General features: G+C 34.7%; 1 protein-coding gene across 4 annotated transcripts in view; it reads left to right on the forward strand.

The window, feature by feature from the left end:
- ZFPM2 (zinc finger protein, FOG family member 2) overlaps window positions 1–20,614 on the forward strand; it is a 442,808-nt gene that overhangs the window by 78,917 nt on the left and 343,277 nt on the right. For 3 of the 4 annotated variants that reach the window (XM_036995559.2, XM_017642905.3, XM_036995560.2), the window contains one exon: window positions 11,679–11,837. The exons of the other annotated variant lie outside the window; for it this stretch is intronic. In XM_036995559.2, the coding sequence (XP_036851454.1) occupies window positions 11,696–11,837 (142 nt within the window). In that variant the 5' untranslated portion in view covers window positions 11,679–11,695. The remainder of the gene's footprint in view (window positions 1–11,678; window positions 11,838–20,614) is intronic. 4 annotated transcript variants of the gene reach the window in all.

Raw genomic sequence — 20,614 nt, forward strand, 5'->3', positions numbered from 1 at the left:
GATTGGGAAGGATGGTGTGGTACAGGGTGGTGCTGGATGACAGGTGCATAATTCCATTTTGCTTTCAGAAAGCAAAAGGTAATAGCAGCTCAAGGTGGAAATTAGATAGAGTGCTATGGTTAACAATGAATGACTTAATTGATTTAACTTCATGGATTTCATTTCTTGCATTTGCTGGTAGGAGTTACTTGTGTATATTTTTCCAAGTCAGGAGTAAAATATTTAGGTATATAAAAGAAGGAAGTGGGGGAGCTGATAGAATGATTTTCTAAACAATGGCAGGAAAATAATTTCTGAACTAGGGAAAGATTATTAGCATATAAAATCATCCATATATTATGCTTCATGCTGTTTATGTGATACTCATTCTAAGCAGTGTATGAGTAAAAACAACAGAAAAATATAACAAAGAACAGCAATGAAAATAAACCAAAGGCAAACTTAAACATTAATTCATGTTTAAGGCAAACCTGTATTTGAAAACAGGAAACTTTATTTCTAGATTATTCAAGTTAGATGGATTTGTCTGTTGATAAGAATTAGAAGCCATCAACTTCAGAGGGCAAAAATTCCCTTGCACTTGTGGCCAATACATTGAATAGTTAAGTCCAGATGAATCTGATATTCTGGAATTTTCTGTTTGGAGGAAAGGGATGTGCATTTCTTTGGTTCAAGTGAGAGAGGGTGATTGGGGTTGAGTAGCTGCTGGTGAGAAGACCTTTTCTGGGTTTTTCATTGATTATAGCTACATAATCAATGTTGAAATAAGAACTGTAATTTAGCATCTTTAATAGAGTTAGTAAATGCATTTTAGTCTTATGGTTTAAAGGAAGAAATGAACTTTCATTTAATTGGAAAATAAGCTATGAATGCTTGGTTTTCTTCCCACCTGTGTTGCTACGTAGACGCTCCGGCCAGAAGTCTCACAGAGGCCAGTGGAAGGTTTACGATGTGTGTACTGGAGTGCTGTGAGCCACCAGAGTAGAGTTCATTTATGTGTCCTCTCCGCCTTTTGGCATACCCTATAACTTCTGCCTGTAAAGGTGCTTGCTTTTATTCTATCGTAGGCTTTGTTGCCAAAGGCAGAGGATATTTTCTTTTTAAGAGGACCCTTAGATGCTTCCTCTAGGTTGTGACTGCTGGGGCAGTGTGGATAAGCTAGCTTTGTTATCACTGGCACCCTACCTGCTCTCCTAATTCTCCAGAGAGTAAGAGTTCTTAAAAATACAGCTATATCCTGTGCCTCTGTGTCTTTAGACACTCTTTTAATGTGCTAGTATAAAGTAAAAGTCTTGTTGAAGAAATGTTTTATGGGGAAGTGCTTCCTGGAGCCCCTGGAGATGTTCACAAGTACTGAATTGAGGTACCTTTATGGTGGTTTAATGACAACATAGGACACTTGTTAAAAAGTGCCCTTTGATATGTATCCCAGGGCACGTCACAATTAGAGCAGAGTGGACATGTTGATTTTTGTCCTCACCTGTATTTAAAAAGCCCTCTTTATCTTGTTAGGGGTTTTGCAACTACAGATCTGTTTTCTCATTCCCCAAAGATGAAAGAGATCTGCCAGCATGGAAATTTGGAAAATTACACATACACCTGTGAAATTAGCAAATTCTTATAAAGTTTGTATTCCAACCAGTACACAAAGGATCAACAGCAATCTGTTGTTTTGTGTGAGGAATTTGTGTGCAGAGAACATGTGTGCAGGACCGTACAAGTTTAGAGTGAATATTCATCATTATTTACTGTGTCAAACCCAAACGGAGGGCCAAACTGGCAGCATGCCAGGATCAGGAGACCACACCTATTTGTGAAAAATGGAACAGATTTCTGTAGTTGCCTTCACTTTGACAGTTTGGTTCAAGGTGGTGGTGATAGGATGTGTAGTTTTGTGAGCCGCATACGTGTGTTAACAATGAAGGCTGGCCACGATGCCGCTCTAGAAAATCCCACAGGCCACACTTGGTTTGTACAGCAGCCTGATTATAATAAGGATCTGGAATGAGGGACGAGGAGCACAGGGATGTGTGTGCTCAGCTGGGGCCTCTCCTTTCACATTGACTGCCCCTGACGGACCAGCTCTTTCTGGCTGCACAGAGACCCTTCCTCTCATTTCATGAAATGCTAGACCCTCAAAAGAAGATGATAAGAAAACACTGTTTGAAGCTCTTGGTTTTCAAGAGTCTCAAAAAGCAGACCATAATTTTAAAAAAATTGAGATGTTGTCCCAGTTGTGTAGATTTTCTTTCTGTGTTGTAGCTAGATGCATGTGAGGGGTTATTTTGTAAAACAATTCCCTGGTCAATTGCGCTATTCAGCATTCCTGGAAGGGTATGGAGGAGTAGCATTTGGGATCAGCCTGAAGTAGTTACAGTCTATTCCATGCCATCCCAGCATTGTCTGAAACAGTGAGATTTGAACACTTGCTGGACTCACTGACATCATTTGGTAGAACAATTATCCAGCACTTAATAAGTAAACCTAACCTGCCATTTATCAGGAGTGACTACACTGAGTTGCCCAGTTTATTGTATTTCAATTCCAGACCGTCACCTGCAGTACATAAGTTGTCCATCCATAATTGAGTCATGAAGCCTGTATTAATTGAAAAATGTGCAGTTTCTATTAAATGACAATAACAATGTAATTTATACTGTTTTAAAGTTACTTCTGGGTAGCATTTATATTTCTATACAGGTATACTCAAACTTGCAGGTTTGATAAAACACTGATTGATAGGACTCACTCTCAGAGTTCCAAAATCATATCTGGGGTGGAGTCTGATAATTCATATTAAATTTCCAACAAGTTCTCAGATGATGGTAATTCTGCTGGCCCAGGGATGATACTTGGAGAACTGTCATTTGCTGATGAACTATTTGTAATCAGCTAATGAAGTCAGGCATCGTTTTCAGAGCAGTTATTTTATAAAATGGTTGTTTCAGAAGGTTTAATCAATAATTAATTATTTTAATAAAGCAGGGTCAGAAAGGGTGTTATTCAAGTGAAGGACTAAAAAAAGGGAAATTGATCTATTTAATGAGATGTGGGTTTGATTCAAATTTTACTTAAGAAGAAACAAAGTTCATAGGTACAGTGCTCCAAACCTGATGCCAATATTTTTGTTGGTTTTCTCCTTAGTTAAATACTTTTCCCCCACAATCTGCAGTGAGTTGAAATTTTCCTTCATTTCCTGCATGTAGCCATGTGAATACTAGATGTTTTCATATGAGATAAATATGCTGTATATGAGACAAAGAAGGGCATTCTGAATGTTTTTAAGGGCCTTGCTTGCTTCATCTTTGCCTTAAGAAATTGTATAAGAAAGGTGGTCATCAGGGTCCTTGGCTTAGTATTCATTGTTTGGCTAGTTCTTCTGCTGCTGACTTTTTTAAAAAACATATTCATTATCTTTAATTTGTTCTAGGAAGAGAAAGAAATATTCATTCTAGAGTCAAAAGACTATAAGCACCCCTTTTCTCTATTCTTTCGTATCTCCATTTAAATAAGGTAATTTGAAAAATTACGCTCTTTTCCTTGTAGTATTTTAACTTTGTTATAGAACTATGCAGGATATTATCAACTAGTTTTGCAGACTCTAAGTTTGTTAGGTTAGAATACTAGCATTATTTTGATGCTGTTTTGGCATTTCTTAATAAAATGTGTTTTTTTCTTGTGCAAGTTATAAAGTTGTAAGTTTTGATCAATCAACAATAAATATTTATCAACCACATATCATGTATAAGAGGTTTCCTGGATAGGTTCATATCCCTTCCTTTCAGTGCTTTAAAAAATCTAGTGTACTGTATTCACATTTTGAGAAACACAAGATGTTTTTCTTGTGACAGCATTGTGTTTACTTTGGGGAAAATCCCTGTTTACCTGGTCCCACATCCCCAAACAAACTTCTGGCAGGCTGAGGATGGATGGCACCCTCTTTGAATAACCAGGAAAAGACCATGGATTTCATACCAGCAAGGAGACTAAACTCCTCTAACAATATAATTAGTAATAATCTAAATCTATGTGTGTAGCATTTTTTTAGAAAAAACTGCCCAATATTATCTTTCCTTGATTTGGCCTTCAATTTTATTATGATTAAATTCAACTGAAGAAATCTTATTTGGTTAAACATTACATGTCATGGCTAAATGCAGGGTACCATACTTGCTGATTCAAGTTACAAATGTGGTAAGATAGAATTATAGCAGAGGAAATAAGACAAATGCAGAAATAGCTAGAATTTAGATTATCTAAGAAGCCTTTCCTGCCCTCTCCATGTTAAAATAGAGCATCTTCTAAAAAAATAAACTCCGTGCCTTGGGTGCGTAAAGCTTGTCTCCAAAGCTGGGGCCATCCATCCTGTACTCAGTGCCTAACACAGTGCCTGCCCTGTTTCTCACACTCAGTAAATATTGGTTAAATGAATAAAGAATGAGTGGATGAATAAGTGAACACATGAATGTCTCAAAAACAGAACAGAATAATATATAAGCCTTTCACCTTTTGTACTTAATACCAGTTAGGGATAATTTATTATTGACATGTATCACAATCATAAAAATATATAGATTTAGTAATGAATATGCCTTCATATTTCTTTATGGTAGAGTTACCATCTTTAATAAACTAAGAATAGCTTTATGGGGGCTCTGGACTGAGACTTGATTACAAAATATTTGAATTTCACTGTCATTTCTGTCACTAACTTCCTGGGTCAATGCACAAGGCATTTGCTAATGAACTGAATTTTTTCAATGCCTGAGTTACTTCTTTAGAGTAAATTAGTCATTGGAAATTCTAGCTCAAATATGTCTGTATTTCCTCATCTGATTTATGTTTCCTGTGATATTAGTGTTTAATCTACAATGTTAGATTAGTTGCTGCTGCTAGGTTTGCGTATGTTCTAAACAAAACTGTGGTTTTCTTTTTACCATTATTCTGTTAATTTGAAGGTTTACAAAATAACATTTCAGGGGGAAAAAATTAAAGAATTTCAACTGTTTTCAGTTTTATATATAAGTAGTGTTAACAGTGCCATCTATAAAAATGGCCAAAGACCTTGCAGCAAAGAATATTACTCTATTTTTGTAAAGTCAGAGAGTTCATTTTTTTTCCCTAAAGAAACAATTTGAATAAAACCTGACCCCTTTCCCTTCTTTTTACAATGGAGTAATGGTCAAATTGAACCCTCCACCAAAAATTTTCTAATACCTGTTTTTGCATTAACATTTCAAAACTCAATTTAAACACTCACAGATCTCATTTTTAATAAACTTAACAAAATTCAGGTAATTTTCTTCAACTTTCTAGATGGAAGGACTGCTGTTGGTACAGATATAAAAACGATGTACAGCTATGAGCAAAGCCCAAAATCAATTATATATAAGAAATAACACATGGAAAGAAATTAATCAAAAAGAAGAATTTCAACTATATGAGTCTCTGGTCTGCTACCTGCAGGCAACAAATGCAAATGAAAAAAATCAACATTCTTCTGGCAGATAAGAGAAAAATTAATAAAAATGTTTCCTTCCTACTAGATCCCCTGATGCAACTATTGTTAAAATTGAGTGACTGCAGGAATAACTTGCTCAATTCAATACTGTTTTTTTTAGACTACAGAAATAAGGTGTATTCTTGCTGTTAAGCTCAATTACATGAGTTAGTGCAGATTTGCACTGTCCGAAAAGCATTCCCCTTCCCAGCCCTTCTCATTAAATGGCACTGTGGGATATGCAGGAGACAAATGTAGTAGGAACTGAGTGAGAAGCATTTTGAGGGGTGCCTACAGGGTAATGATGATTTATAAGGAAGTCTGAGTATAGCAGCTGAAAACTCTGAGAACCATAGAATATGCCCCTGATAAAATTAGTAAAAAAATAATAGTGCTCTAAAGATAGAAATGTTTCTATTCCGGAATAAGATGGGGAGGGGCCCATTTTTGTGGAATCCTGTGTTTTAATTTAGAGTTAAGTTTTCATTTTTCCATTTCTAGTTGAACAAACAGACCCTATATGTACAGAACATATGAAACTCTAAATATTTCCTATTAGAAGAGCTTTACATTTTGCATTTGATAAAATCCTTAAATTGACAAAGATATGAGGCTAGATTACAGAGTATGTTAGATCTCAGGATATCCAGTTTAAGTATCAGAATCCACTCCCTCTCTTCCATCCCACATAGACAATGTAATATAAGTTTAGAATAGAAAGTTGTATCTTAACTCCTTTAATCTAGCAAATGAAATACAGTATACTCCATAGAGCTTTGACACATTTGTGTATTAAATGTGAACCAGATTGTGTCCATGCCCAGTTTATACTTTCATATTTGACTTTTCAAAGGTAGTAAGTATCACATGAAAAGTGTGGCTCAATGTTTATGTCATAATTAAAGCCTGGTGTGTATTACTGCTAAATTGTCAGATTTGGATATCCTTTTTTTCTTATACCCATAAGAAGAATACTAAGAGGTGTAAAAGTGATCTGAAGTGGCGTACGTTAAGAAGCCCTGGAATAAAAAGGTTTGGAAATATTTGTGTGTTTTCAGGGGAAACTCACCTAGCAGAATTTCTGAGCACACTGTGATGGATTATTGTAATTATTGGGAATGATAATATTTTAATGTGACTTTCTTCCCACCTGTCAGTTGCAATCAAGGCTGCCCAGTATTCTGAAACAGTCTCATTTTGCTAGGTGGCTAGTCTTGTGCAGCCTCTAGGATGCTTAGAATATTAATACATTGGAGAGGAGATTGAATGTTCTCCATAGTTCCATTATGACAAAATATGTGTCTTGTTTTAATCAGAAGGCATGCAAAACCAAACTAATATAATTTATAATAAATTAATGGCAGTGAGTACATAAAAAAAGAAAATATCCCCTGTTTGGGGTACTCCATCAGAACCATAGAACCTGGCATTTCTTTCCCCTCCTCATACCTGACAATGTGTATTAATTTCTGTAGAATTTAATTGCTTTCTTGGGTGCCTCATTCTGAAGTGCTTGGAATTTATATGAACAAAGACAATCTGACATTTAGGTGAGGGTTGGTCTCGTTTAAGTAGGCTGCTGCCAAGATAGGAAATCATTTATCAAGACAACAGATATTGAAAGACACATTTGATTTAATACTTATGTTTGTCTTTATCATTTGTTGCATTTCCTCTTTGTATTGTTTATTTTCTCTTTCCTCTGAATTCTCATATATCTTTTAAATTTTTTCCCTAAAGTTTTCTTTATCACCTTCCAGCACTTTGTTCAGTGACTATGGGTTTCAGGGATATCTTAAAGCACCTGAAATTGTAGCAATAATTCTCATAAATTCATTTATCTGGAGAGTAAGTACTCCTCGAACTATTTCTTAACCATACAGATCCAACTCATCATTTTCATTCCATTCAACCATTATGCTACCAAGATATAGGTTAAGATGGCTTAATTTTTCATGTCCCCTTTGTCCTTTAGCAATGCAGATTATTGCAACAACCACCAAATGAACATTTCTCCCACAGTGAGGCTCAGCTTTTATAATATAGCAGTTGGTACTGGCTAAATTAGAGGCTTCGCTGTACATTGGACACCAGCGGTATTGTCAGGTGTGTGAATTATGCACAATCCTTTTTAGCTTCAGCTTTGTCTCGGGAGGGCAAATATACCTGGGGTCAGTTGACGTAGTTCCAGAGTATCCAGTTGTCTCCCTTCTGAAAACGGAAGTATTACTGTGCACCCACCAGAATCTCCCAGTGATGTCTGTTATTCATCCAGTATAAAATACAAAAGGTTGCTCACTCATTCTGAGAGACCATTAACGACGTTGTGGGCCTGACATGTAGCATTGTTGTATTCACAGCTTAAAGATATATGGCTAATCTAATTATTAGTATCTTAAAGTGAGCCAAATATTTATACTTATAAACACTGAGTATTAATTCTGGTGAGTGTGTTTAAATATCTGTAAATCAGAGGCAATTGAAGAGCTGAAATACTGATTTCCTTACCCCTGCCTGCCAAGTGGCCTCAATCAGAAGTAATTTTCTCCATGAGGGCACATGGTGCTCAGTCGTGAGCCTTTTTTGAGTAGATATTGTTATTTGTGTCAAATTATGTGTGGTGATTTTTCTGAAGTGGACTTCTGTGCCCACAAATCCATACACAGGAGGTGCCTTCATTCCTTCCTTCATTGGTGCTATTAATTGTACTTGTGCTTCAAATATCTCTTCCCCTTTTAAATGTTAGTTTATGGCCACCGATTATCTGTAAGGTTTTCCTGTTAAAGAAACATACAATATAGAGAGTCGAGTGAGATCTGATCTCAAACCATAAATATTGTGCATTTTAAGAGAAACCTTTTTTTTCCTCCAAAGCCTGGTTTGAAAGCACAGCTAAAGGAAAGGCTAGTAATTTCATGTTTTAAAGTACATTAAATTATATAAATCTGACCTTTGCTTTGGGAGAAACACAAGCTGTTCATTAAATCACCTTCCTGTGGTTGACAATCACCTAAATGTTGACAATGAGATCTCATGTATTTTGAACAATGAGCTCAAGGTTTTTTTCACCTTTAATTTCGGTGCCTGTAGTTTGGTTTTGAAAATTAGTGCTTGTTTTCAGTTAGGTGTTGGGACGTGCAAATTGATAGCCAACACAAAATAAAACAGCTCCTGGAATATAGGTTACTATACTATCAATTAAGATCTTTTCATAATCTTTGATGACTAAAAGTCATATTATATAATTTTATATAACCATAACATGGATGGGTTGGTTAGAGGCTTATGAAGCTTAGATCAATGCTTAGTGGGTTTGTTTCCTTTCAAATTTCCACAGGGCTTTTCCATTTTATTTGGAATGTAAAACTATTAAATTTGAACTTGATATACAATGGAGCCAATTTATTAAGACACTGAGTCTTAAATAATTGTTCACTTACATATTATCTGTAATAAAAAACCCTCCTTAGGAATGTTACCATATTTGCTCAGAATTTCATTTTTGAAAAAGAAAGCATTTTTATTACTATTGATTTTATTCTTATACCGTGCATGTGTTCTCTTTATAATATACAAACTTGTATACTTGAAGAGCATCCAGAAATAGAAAAAGAAATTCATTGAAATATATATGAACTACTTATATTTATTCTATAACTTAGAGATTTATTTTTTGTTAGCAAAACTCAAAGAGTATTCTAAAAGACATATGTAATGTCATTTCTGTTGCATCTGATATTGAGGCAGTTTCTTTATACATTGATTTAGTATGGATGCAAATTACATAAATAATTAAATATTAGTAGCCAATTATTTTAATTTTGGTAAAGTCTATAAGATCTTCCTGACTTTTGGCGCATGTCTAATATCTTTTAACCTGTATCCTCAGTAATCTGAGACAAGCAGGAAGAGGTTTCTCCATTTTCAAAGACTAGATTTTTATGCTTCAATGAATAAAGGGTTATGTTGTTATGATTTCACCAGTTCTGAGGATTTTTGTGCTTATGAGTTATCTAAGTTTTATAGCTTTATTTGTGAAGGAATGTTTATAACCAACGAAGTATAGTTTGCATAGTAATATATCATTAATAAAAGATGTGGAAAAAATCTTGAATTTTCACATCAACCTTTTCACTTACTAGCTTTTAACCTTCTTCTGGTCAACTAACTTCCTGAGCTTTACTTTCAAGGTCTACAAAATAATAATAATTCCCATACCTACTTCTCTGGGTTATTTATTTATTTTTATTATTATTGTTATTTTTTATTAAGGTACCATTGATATACAGTATTATGAAGATTTCACAGGAAAAACAATGTGGTTCCTGCATTCACCCTCATTATTGAGTTCCCCCCACCATACTCCATTGTGGTCAATCCTAGGAATTTACCGAAAGAAAACAAGTTCTCAGATTCAGAAGGACATATTCGCTGGGTTATTTTAAAAATCCATGAAAGAGACTTCTTTTTTTCAAGAAAATCTTCCCTTATCTTCTTTTGAGCAAAACTGTTATGATAATTAACATATGTTTGAAAAGAAGCAAAATTATGGAAAATATTCTATTCCTCGTTATACTCAGAATTAATTGGAATTATCAGATAAATGTTTAATGATAACAATACTGTACATTACTATTTTATATATTCCTCACATATCTTGCTTACTTGACATAATTGTTTTAAAAGGTGAAATTATATACTTAAACTTGAAATAATAGATAAGATAAAAAAAACTAATATGCAATCCATGAACTTTTGAATGTGGTTTGTGTAAAACTCCATGGTTTTTTTAACCCTCTACCTTGAGTATAAGAAAACATATAACCAGAGTGTTTGGAATTGGGGCATTCTTTCTTCCTTAATATTTGTACCATTTTGAAGAAAAAACAATTTAAAAAAGGACAAAGAAACTCTGTAAAAGAGTTTTCACTTGGATGCCCCTTAATTTAAATGATTTAACTAATTCTCTTCATGAAAATATGTCATATGAATCAGCCGTTTGGAAACTTGCTTTTGGGAAAGCACCAGGTATATGACTGTGCACTACATATCTATTACTGCTGGCTCACACAATATCGAAAAATTATAATATATGTGCAATTTTAAATTATTTATAATATTTATCCTTTGGCCTGAAAACTTCCTAGCACATTTCTAAGAAGTAGGAGAAAGAGCCTGCCTAAACCTTTTAAGTATTTAGCCTGTCTGATGAGACGGCTGACATGACTGACAATTAGTATAAATTACCATAATTGTGTTCTTTGGATAAAATGCCACATTGCTGCTTTAGGAGCAAATGCAGGCTTCTGTTTAGTAAAAGAAACTGGATGCATTGACTCTCTAGGGAAGTCAGTGACTCACAGTCAGCCGTGTGGTATTCCCATGTAGTCCCCTTCAGCCCCATCTGAACAACCACAGCCCTCCCTTTCCTTTCAATAAAATAGGTCCCTTAATATAGTGCACCTCACTCGCATTCACTCCAAGGGAGTTGTATTTTTATTACTGAAAAAGTATCACATAAATACAAATTACATTTTCTCATTAGAAAACTACTTTTCATTTCAGAAAAAAAATCAATTAATTATGAATAGGGTTATGCTTTCATCATGGAGAGAAATATGTAATTTTTCTTCAAGCCTCAAACGCATATAATGAAATCTTTTCTCAGAATCCACTCTTAAGATGGATTTTTAAAAGTATAGACTTTATTAAAATTTCAGTTCAATTAAAATACATTCAATTACTTTAAATCTTTATTAAAATCTCAGGTAAAATTGTACAACAGTGTAAAAGAGACCTTGTACTCTTTACCAGGCAGTTAATGCTAACAAATGAACATAAAATGCACAGTTTTGCTCTTCAGGAGAGAATTAAAAAAAAAAAAAAAAAAAAAAACCTTTGGCTTGGAGTTGGGGGGTGGGGAAGGATTGGAGATGGAGATCACTTTCTGTAACTTGAGGCACTGCTTCCTTCTACCTCCTTGCGCTTCTCTTTATAGGTCTGTTCCTTGTGAACATGGATGTGACTTACGTTGTGTGAATCCCATTGGTGGCTTGACTTAGCCTATTTATAGGATACATTTTTCTCACTACCTTAATCAAAAAGACCCTATGAAAGGATTTTATTTCACAATCTCCTTTGGATGTTTTTGGTACAGTGTCCCTGATTCTCTTTCAAGGGCCACTAGAAGATGCCATGGAAGAGGAAGAAGATGAGTGTCCATCAGAGGAAACAGACATCATCTCAAAAGGGGACTTTCCACTGGAGGAAAGCTTTTCCACAGAATTTGGGCCTGAAAATCTGAGCTGTGAAGAAGTGGAATACTTTTGTAGCAAAGGTAATTGTGAATGGTTGGAAGCCATACATGAGTCTATTTCCTCAGATGATTTTCTCAAGTGTAAGCATAAAAGAACTAGTTTGAGGAATCAAAGTCATTTTATATATTTAAGCACATATTTACATGTTGATTGGCCAATTAACTATAATGCATTTTATGTTTATCATTTATTCATTTATTCTTTCACAAGTATTTATTTAATGTCATTCATTGGCAAGGCACTGGAACCAGGCGTTGAGTGTAAGCACCAAATGGGGGCACAGAATCCCAGCCCGAGGTTCTGGCTCACTCCTTTTGAAGACTGAATATCTTAGGTGATTGATATTGACTCAACACTGACTTTCATTTTTAGATACCGTTAAAAAAAAAAAAACTACATGCTCTATCTCCATTCTAGATAGTCTCTTGACACATTAACATTATAACAGAAGAAGTATCTGAGACAATGTATGTCAGCTTATTTCCAACTTTGACTTGGAGCCAGGTGGCCTTGCCAGAAACTATGCGCACTGGGCACGGATCCTTCTTTGCTTGCTGTTTTCAAAAGTGCATTGAAGGTTTCTCTTGAATCTTATTTATTTATTTATTTTTTTATTTTCATTGTTTTGTCTTTGCAAGTGAGGTTCCTATTGTGGCCTGCACCAACATACAGTTTCACAAGTATTTGGGTCACTTCCTTGGTTCAGAACAGCTGCTTTGCTGATTTTACAACAGTTTCCCAGAGGTCTTGACTGAGAATGTGTGTCTGTCTCCTCTGTATGTCTGTATGCTTATGTTTGCACCATTTTCATTCAGACATGTATTTTTCAGGCAGACAGAGAAATTATGTGAAGCATTTTTTTACTGTGTTTGTGTATATTTGTTGATCACACATGACAGTCTGAAATCAAGAATGCTGATATTGCTTCTTCCCAAAATTGCCAATACACTTATCTCAGTGGCCACAGATACATTGGCAACATATTACAATTCTAATATGACTTTCTCCTGTTTGCTAGTGTGTTAGAAACAAAAGAATCTAGCCAGTTCCCATCCCTGTAATCAGTAGACTCTCCTGTCCTAAAACTGTGGAAATGGAATAGCAACTCTAGCACCTGGTGATGCTGCAGTTCTGGAAATGTCTTGGACCATTAACTCTTGAAGACCTCAAGATGGCTTTACAACCTGGTCCTTGCCATCCACATCAGAGGCCTTGGCTGAAAAGGAAAATGGGATGGACAAAACAGGCCACCTTTGCTAATGTTGAGTCAGATTTCAGGCCAAATAAGTATTTTCCTTAGTTGTTCTGGGTCCTAAACAATTTCTTGGTGATAGTAGCCACAACAGTACATGTAAGAGCTAGCTGGAGATGAGTTTTCGAATCTATGTGTGAAGACATCTCATTTTCTTTCATTGCCAGGAAATATGTGCTTTAGTACATTGTAGAGTACCTGCCTGCCTTATGTTGTGGGATTATAGTAAAGAGAATGAACCAGTAGTTAGAAGGTACTGTTTATATTCTTGCTCTTGTCTTTAAAAAAGTTAGTGCATAGAATTAGACAATTTTGTCAATTGAATTGATCCATACAGTGGTATGATAGGTATATTAGGTACATTTTATATTTTGCTGCAATCATTGATTAAAGGCTATGTTTAATGAAAGGATATGGAACTCCAAGTTTTTAGTGGTTCCTTATAAGAAAATAGACTTACATATTTATGGTCTCAAGACAATAACCTCTTTCTACAAATACGAAAAATAATGACAGGGCTTTTGGAATTATAGGAGAAACACTGAACTACAATTTTTAAAAACATTATTTAGTGGGTAATATTAACTGATGAATTGATGGAAATTAAAAAATATATCAAAGCTATTCAAAATAACATTTAATATATTATCTATTAATGTACCACTATTATAAAAATAACTCTCTAGTATTTAGTTTGAACCTAGAAAATAATGATAAGTGGGGAAAAATAATTCTTATTTTCACCTAATAATTTTCAAGATAAATACTACTGTTACAATTTCAAACCACAGTTGCCTTATTTACTAGAAAAACAGTTTCATTATTTTACTCATAGAATGTGAGACCAGGGAATTCTCACTGAACTGGTGTGAAAGAGAGACAACTCTTAGGTAGATATTGTGTCCTTTTGAGGTCATACAAGGGATTCATCCATTTTTCACTTAAGTTGATTAACTGTGATAGGAAGAGAAATTTTTCTCTCTAGAAAATTTGAAACTAGTCTTACTATAGAAATTCATATTTTAGTTTCAGTGACACACAATTGTGTTTTCTTTCCAGTTGCAGGGAAGGAAATATACTAGGCATTAAAAGAGTATGAGTATTTAAATGTTCAATGATGCCAGTGTCATTGAGGAAGCATGTAAGAACTGTTACTCTAAAGAAAAATATTTTTAACTTGGATTCATTGATGAAACATACTTTCTGCACTTCTAAATCATTTACTATAACTTAAAAACTGTCAGTATACATAGAAAAGTTCATTGGATTATTTGAAAAGTTTCATCTAAAGATCTAGCCATGATTAAAATCTAGCAGTGAGAGAGTTACTTTATTGAGTTATGGGGATAACGTTTTTGAACATCTAATGCTTTATTCTTATTAAACAAAGGAGAGTAGTTTGAAAAATCAAATCACAAACATATGGCTAGAATATCTTAAGTTTTCCAAAACAGCGTATTTGGACACATTGTCAGAGGAGAGTATTGAGGATACATACACAGTTACAATATATCTTCATTTGCATTTTAGCAACTGTGTTCGCCTAAAAGCAATCATATGCTGTTGTAACTTTCCTTTTTATTAAGCAAGAAAAAGAAAAGCTGTACTCTTTGTACATCTATGAAGACAGTTAAAGTAAAAATTCCTAAAAAACTTTTGAAGTAGAGTTTCTACATTATACAGGGTATCTTCCTAGTTTAAGTCTTTAAATGAAATGGGCTATGTTTATAAAAAGATGCTATTTCAAAGTTGCTTTGATACCCTTAGATTTAAAGAATTTTAGCAAAATATGAAGAATATTTTCAATTTGCATCATCCTTTCTTGTGCCATGAGTTTAGATCATTTGGCATCTTGCCTTATAGTATCTCTGCAAGGAAGGAAATAAGCAAGAATTATTTCCTTCAATTTACAGATGACGAAGACATCAAGGCTGGGTCTATAAGTGCTGCACATTTCCTGTGGTACTGGATTCTTTGCTTGAGTGATTTGTTTTTCTGCCTTTCTTCTGGTTTATATAGTAAACATGCAAGTACACCAGTGCTTATTCAGAATGAAGAAACTAATACAAACTGAAATATAGGTGGTCTGGAAAGCAACATGAGGTGCTTTTGTTATGTCACTGTTCACAGGTGGGAACTCATATTAGTGAGTCTTGGATAAACTCTTAGATAGTAAATTTCTTAGTTGGGTTGACATGGAGCAGTTCTAATACTGGTCTACAGTATTAATTATTTAGAAGAGGGATTCCTCACCAAAATATTCAAGTTTGTTAATGACTGAAATGAAGTAAGCATGTCTTGAGCTGCATTCCAGGAGAATGTCACAGAGTATATGAATAGGAAGAAAAATGTCAGGTCAATATTGCTGTAGACTAGTAGAGTCTAATGATTTTGAGAAAAAAACTCTGAAAAAAACCATGTGTCAGTGAACTTTGAATTATCAATATGATTATTTAGAAAAGTTATTGAGGGTCTTTACAAAATGTACCCTAGTGACATCATCTCCAAAGGATAAGAAGGAAAACAATGCCATCAAAGTTGATTTTGGGGGAAAAAAACACCCTTAGTTCTCTTCCTAATATCTAGAAATGAAGAATGATCAGAGAAATCACTGGATACAGTGCTTAATCTAGAAAAGAACTAATACTAGAGCTCTTCGATCCGGGAAGACTAGGGTTGAAAAAGAGAGGCATAATATAGCCCACAAAATAAAGAAACAGGTATCATGAATCCGTGGACATTCTTACCACATTCAAGAATATTTGGCATAGGTAGTATGCACAAAGTAAAGTTATATTTCTATTTTAAAATAAAAAAACACAAAGCATGTCAAAGGAAAGAGAATAAACCTCAGTTACTTAGACTTGGATTTAGCTCTTGCCTCAGAAGTAATTGATACCAAACCAAAAGTAAACATAAACAGAGAGCTAGGTTGGCAGAAATTTCCAGTTTTGTTCAATAGATAAAATTTGTTACAATTCAACCCATATATTAAGTATCTGCTTTGTGCTAGACCTGCTCAGGGCTAGGGATACAGCAGTAGACAAGTCAAGCCCCACTTTCCAGAGGAAATACAGGTAATCAGACTCATATTGTATAATATGATGGGTGATGTTAAGCACTATGAAGAAAAACAAAATGGGTAACAGTGATTGTGTGTGTGTGTGTGTGTGTGTGTGTGAGATTTTGTAAGTGTGCTGGGGTAGGTGAACTTTGACAGGAGACCTGAGGGGCCTAGTGAGTGTCTAGTACTGGAGTCAGGTTGGCTCCACCTGTGAGGTTAGCGTTGCAGGAAGCCAGAAGAGGACAGCAGAGAGCAGAGGAGTAGAAGAGGTGCCCTTGGACCTGTGAAATTTGCAGCTCTAGGAATCTATTGGATTCTCACCCCTCTGGATGGTTTAGGTGAGTTGCAGAGGAGATTGGAGATATACCTGGGAGAAGGGGCAGGGTCATGACGCAGAAGAAAGGCTAGCAGAAAGTATGGTTAAGGCAGGAAATGGAAGCAAGTAAATTGGGGAAGCTGTCAGGAGACACAGGTAACCCCAATCAGACTTATCCCTTTAGCCAAGGGCTAGATGAGACGCCCATCTCTAACTAATTAATGCACCTTCCGAAAGAGCAGTTTGAGGGGTTTTTGGAGGTGATCTGAGTCACTTTGTTCCCTTCCACAATACCAGAGTTGGGTGTGTTCTTTCTATGACTTTTAATATCCTTGAATCAGTAAGAGTAGGAGGCATGAGAATCAGAATCAGTTTCATCATTGTGCTTAATTATTTCTGCCAACAGGCTGTCAGGCTCATTGAAATTTCCCTTTCCCACACCCCATTCCTTCCTTTCTATCAGTTTGTATAGTTTTGTAGCTTTGTTTAAAAAATAAGACATAACTGAGGAAAATTTCCCCGTTCCCTTTTGGTCTGTAACAAAACCCAGTCTAGATTATTGGCATAAATCTGCCACCACCACCACCCCACTCCCCATGTGAAGATAAAGCAACAAAAATCATCCGGATCCTTAGTATTGAGAAGAAGAAGAAAAAATTCACCTTCATGCAGATTTGGCTGTGGGACTAATAACTGCTTGTTTTTTGTTTGATCCAGGGTCAAACACTCATGCTCTTTTGTCTCCTATTTTCTTCTTTTCATTTTATTTTATTATTTTTTTCATTTGGAAAGTCTGCTTGCCTATATTTCATAAACCCTTCCCAATCCACAGGGTTTTTTCCCTTCCTCATTTACGCCTTGTGCATGTTTTTGCCTCCTCTGATGCTTAGGCAATTGGCCTCAGGATCCACAAGGCAGCCCTGCCTAATCAGTTTGAGTTCTGTAAGGAAGGAGCTCTTTACAGGCAACTTTGTTCCTTTTTTTCTTAATGGGATTAAGAAGCTGAGCTTTTTAAATTCTTGCATATAACATTGACATTTCCAGGGTGTGTTTGGACCAGGGAGTTCAAAGAGAAGGAATAAAAAAGAAAAGCCAATATGACTTTGTTTTTTACCTTGCTGGAGGAGCTGTTTGCGCAAATCGCCTATAAGCTTATTGACCTGAATCTTTGACTCCTTGTTTTCTCTGGATTTGGCTGGAGTGGAGACACTGATGGAGCCCTGATAGAGCTGATTGAACAGCCCCCAGCTTTGCTTGGCACGGACCTCCTTTGCCTTCTCCGCCACCTCCCCCTCCCCCCACATGACATTATTCCTTGGCAATCCCTCTCTTTTCCTGTATTCAGTACTTTTTTTTATAATTTATGTCAAAATCATTAAATTTTTCTTGCATAAGTTATCCAGCAACACAAAATGGAAAGGAATTCTTAGAAGATAGGCTATAATTGTGTCCTACTTGTATTTTTATCGCATGAGATTGAAAAAAAAAATACCTTATGACATTGTGGTATGGATCTTTTATAGCTATCTTAAAATCCCCCAAACATATTTTTTTGTTGGGAGTCAGATTGCTCTTTTCTTAAACCACATCTTCAGAAAAATGTGGGAGCATTTAAAGGCATTTTGTTCTTACAGGATAATCAACCTTTTCTTGGGTTTGATGGAACCAGAGGATGTACCTAGTTTGTCCATGACTTAGTGTTCTCTATATGTAAGGGTCAGAATAAGCTGTGTCTGTCTAACCTCATTTCTGACCCCAGAAATATCATCATAATAATTTCAGCAAAATTAAAATGAACTTATTTTATGCGGTCTTGAAATGACTCAGACATCATTAATGCAAATCATGGATGATAATATCTTTTTTGCATAAGATAAACTAAAATTATTGCTTTTCTTGTGAGTCTACCATCAAGAGATCTCTACTGTACAATCTACGAAAGACATTTTTGAAATATATTAAAACCTGATAAAATATGTAATTACCTAATTTTCTTATAATTTATGAAATAATTTCATATTGCAATAAGGTCTATTTCATTCTGCTTCTACCTGACTATGTAAGATGTTGAGATATTTGCCTGAGTTTTCGTTATATCCTCGTTTTATATCAGCATGACTGTTACTAATAATAAAAATGGAAAATGAGTATAAAAATCATATTTTACCATTTAGAGAAACTGCCTTTTTTGGTTTTATGTTTAAGGTTTTTGTAAGTGAAAGAACATTTTTTGACCTGTAGAACTTAATGTAGTTTGTTGTTTTTAGGAATGTTGAAATTCAGGAGAAGAGTAAGAATTTATTTAATCCCCTAGTACTAATATATTATACACACACACACGTATACATATATATGTATAATATATAATGTATATATACCCACACACATCTGGATATTAGGGGACATTTGCATTATTGATTAACTGTTTCACTTTTAATCTAGATACTGAGTCAATCATTAATTTTAGCTGCATACCATAAAGAACTACTTATTTGTAAACCCTTTCACTGCTGCCTTTTCCCAGTGATGTTTTGGGTAGAATGAAGAACCCATGTTTCTTGAAGGAAGTAGTTTTTGATCAAGTTGTAATTGTATAAATGGTTATTTAAATTTTTAAAAAATTTAAATTTTGCTCAAATTAAGAAATATATACAACAATTCATGCAGATCTACATTAATAAATGTATTTTGCCAATAAGTTACATCTACTAGCTCTCAATTTACTTTTCTATTTAAAGACAATCAAATGTATTAATAATATTAGGGAAGCCTAGGAAGCTAATTTATTTTAATCATATGGAATTAACATAGTTGACAATCTTGAATCTGACAGTGGGCACATTATCATTTGAGATAAAATATTATCATTTTATAGAAAATGATCCCTTAGAAGGAGCCATGTCTCCTCTAGTCTTTTTATGCTTAAGTATTACAAATGATTTAAAAATTTTTTCTTGCTTTGCACTAACATTTTTTAGGTTTAAATTTAGTAAGATTTTCAAAGCTCTTAATCTTCTGATATAAAATTCATTCATGTTTTCTGGTTAGTGTATAAAATTTCTCACATTATTTTGATTATCATTTGAGAAGCAACAGGCAGTATTAAAGAATTTGCCTCTCCACTACCTGATGGGATAATCTTTATCTCTGGTAGGCCTAAGTGTAGAATGTGTAAAGGGAAATGTAGAAAGCTACGGTAGGATGAATTTAATTATAGTAATAAAGTCAGTCACTTTTTTGTTGTTCTTAAAAGGTCAAGTAAAAATAACTGAATGTATTACACCAGTGAGGTACATACTGATAACAAATGCAGGTTGCTGTTTCAGCTTTTGTTTTTTGTAGTTCAGTGAGATTCCAAGGATTGGCACTGAAACTCCATACAAATTATAATAATGATAATGACAACCTTCATATGCTGACTGCTCCTGGAAGTCAGACATCTTGCTGTAGAAGTATCATCTCTAATCAACTTACAGTCCTACAGGGTAATGTTATTTTCCCCTGTGACTTCCAGAGGTTCAGTAACACAGCCAGAGTCACAAAACTACTAAAGTTTAATATTGAATGAACACTTAGGCTATTTATTATACCTACAAAAATAGAGAACTAATTTTGTTTTCTGATCTATTTCCCTATGTAGTCCTTGTAGAAGGATATGATCAGAAGAAACCTGTACATAAGAAGTATAAACTCATTCTCTAATTAAACACTTACTAAACATGATGCATCAGTCAAGAATGAAGGCATATATAAAAACAAGGAATAAAAAGAGGTTAAAGTAAATGAATGGAGGGTGTGCTTAAAATATTTCCATCCCTTTGGTAATTGTTTAAAGACTGTCACTATAAACTGGCTTGCATAAGTAGAGTTAGCATTTTGATATAATGATAGGGCTATATTAAATGCTCAATTAGACTCATTATTCTAACGGATGACTATGTTACCCTGATTTGGTTGTCTGAAATAAACCACAATTTCCCACTGTCTTTTTCTTGTGAAGTTGTTTTCAGGTAATTCAAAAGAGCAGGGACAAACCAAAATGTGTGTGCTTGGGCAGAAGCCAGTAATAAATGGCAAGAATGTTTACAAATCCATCAAAACTATTTGGATAGGAATTCCAGCCCTGTAGAAATGTTTGCAAAGTGAACTGTTTAAACTGCTTGAC

Source organism: Manis javanica, chromosome 2 (genome assembly GCF_040802235.1).
Source record: "Manis javanica isolate MJ-LG chromosome 2, MJ_LKY, whole genome shotgun sequence".
NCBI classification, from domain to species: Eukaryota; Metazoa; Chordata; class Mammalia; order Pholidota; family Manidae; genus Manis; species Manis javanica.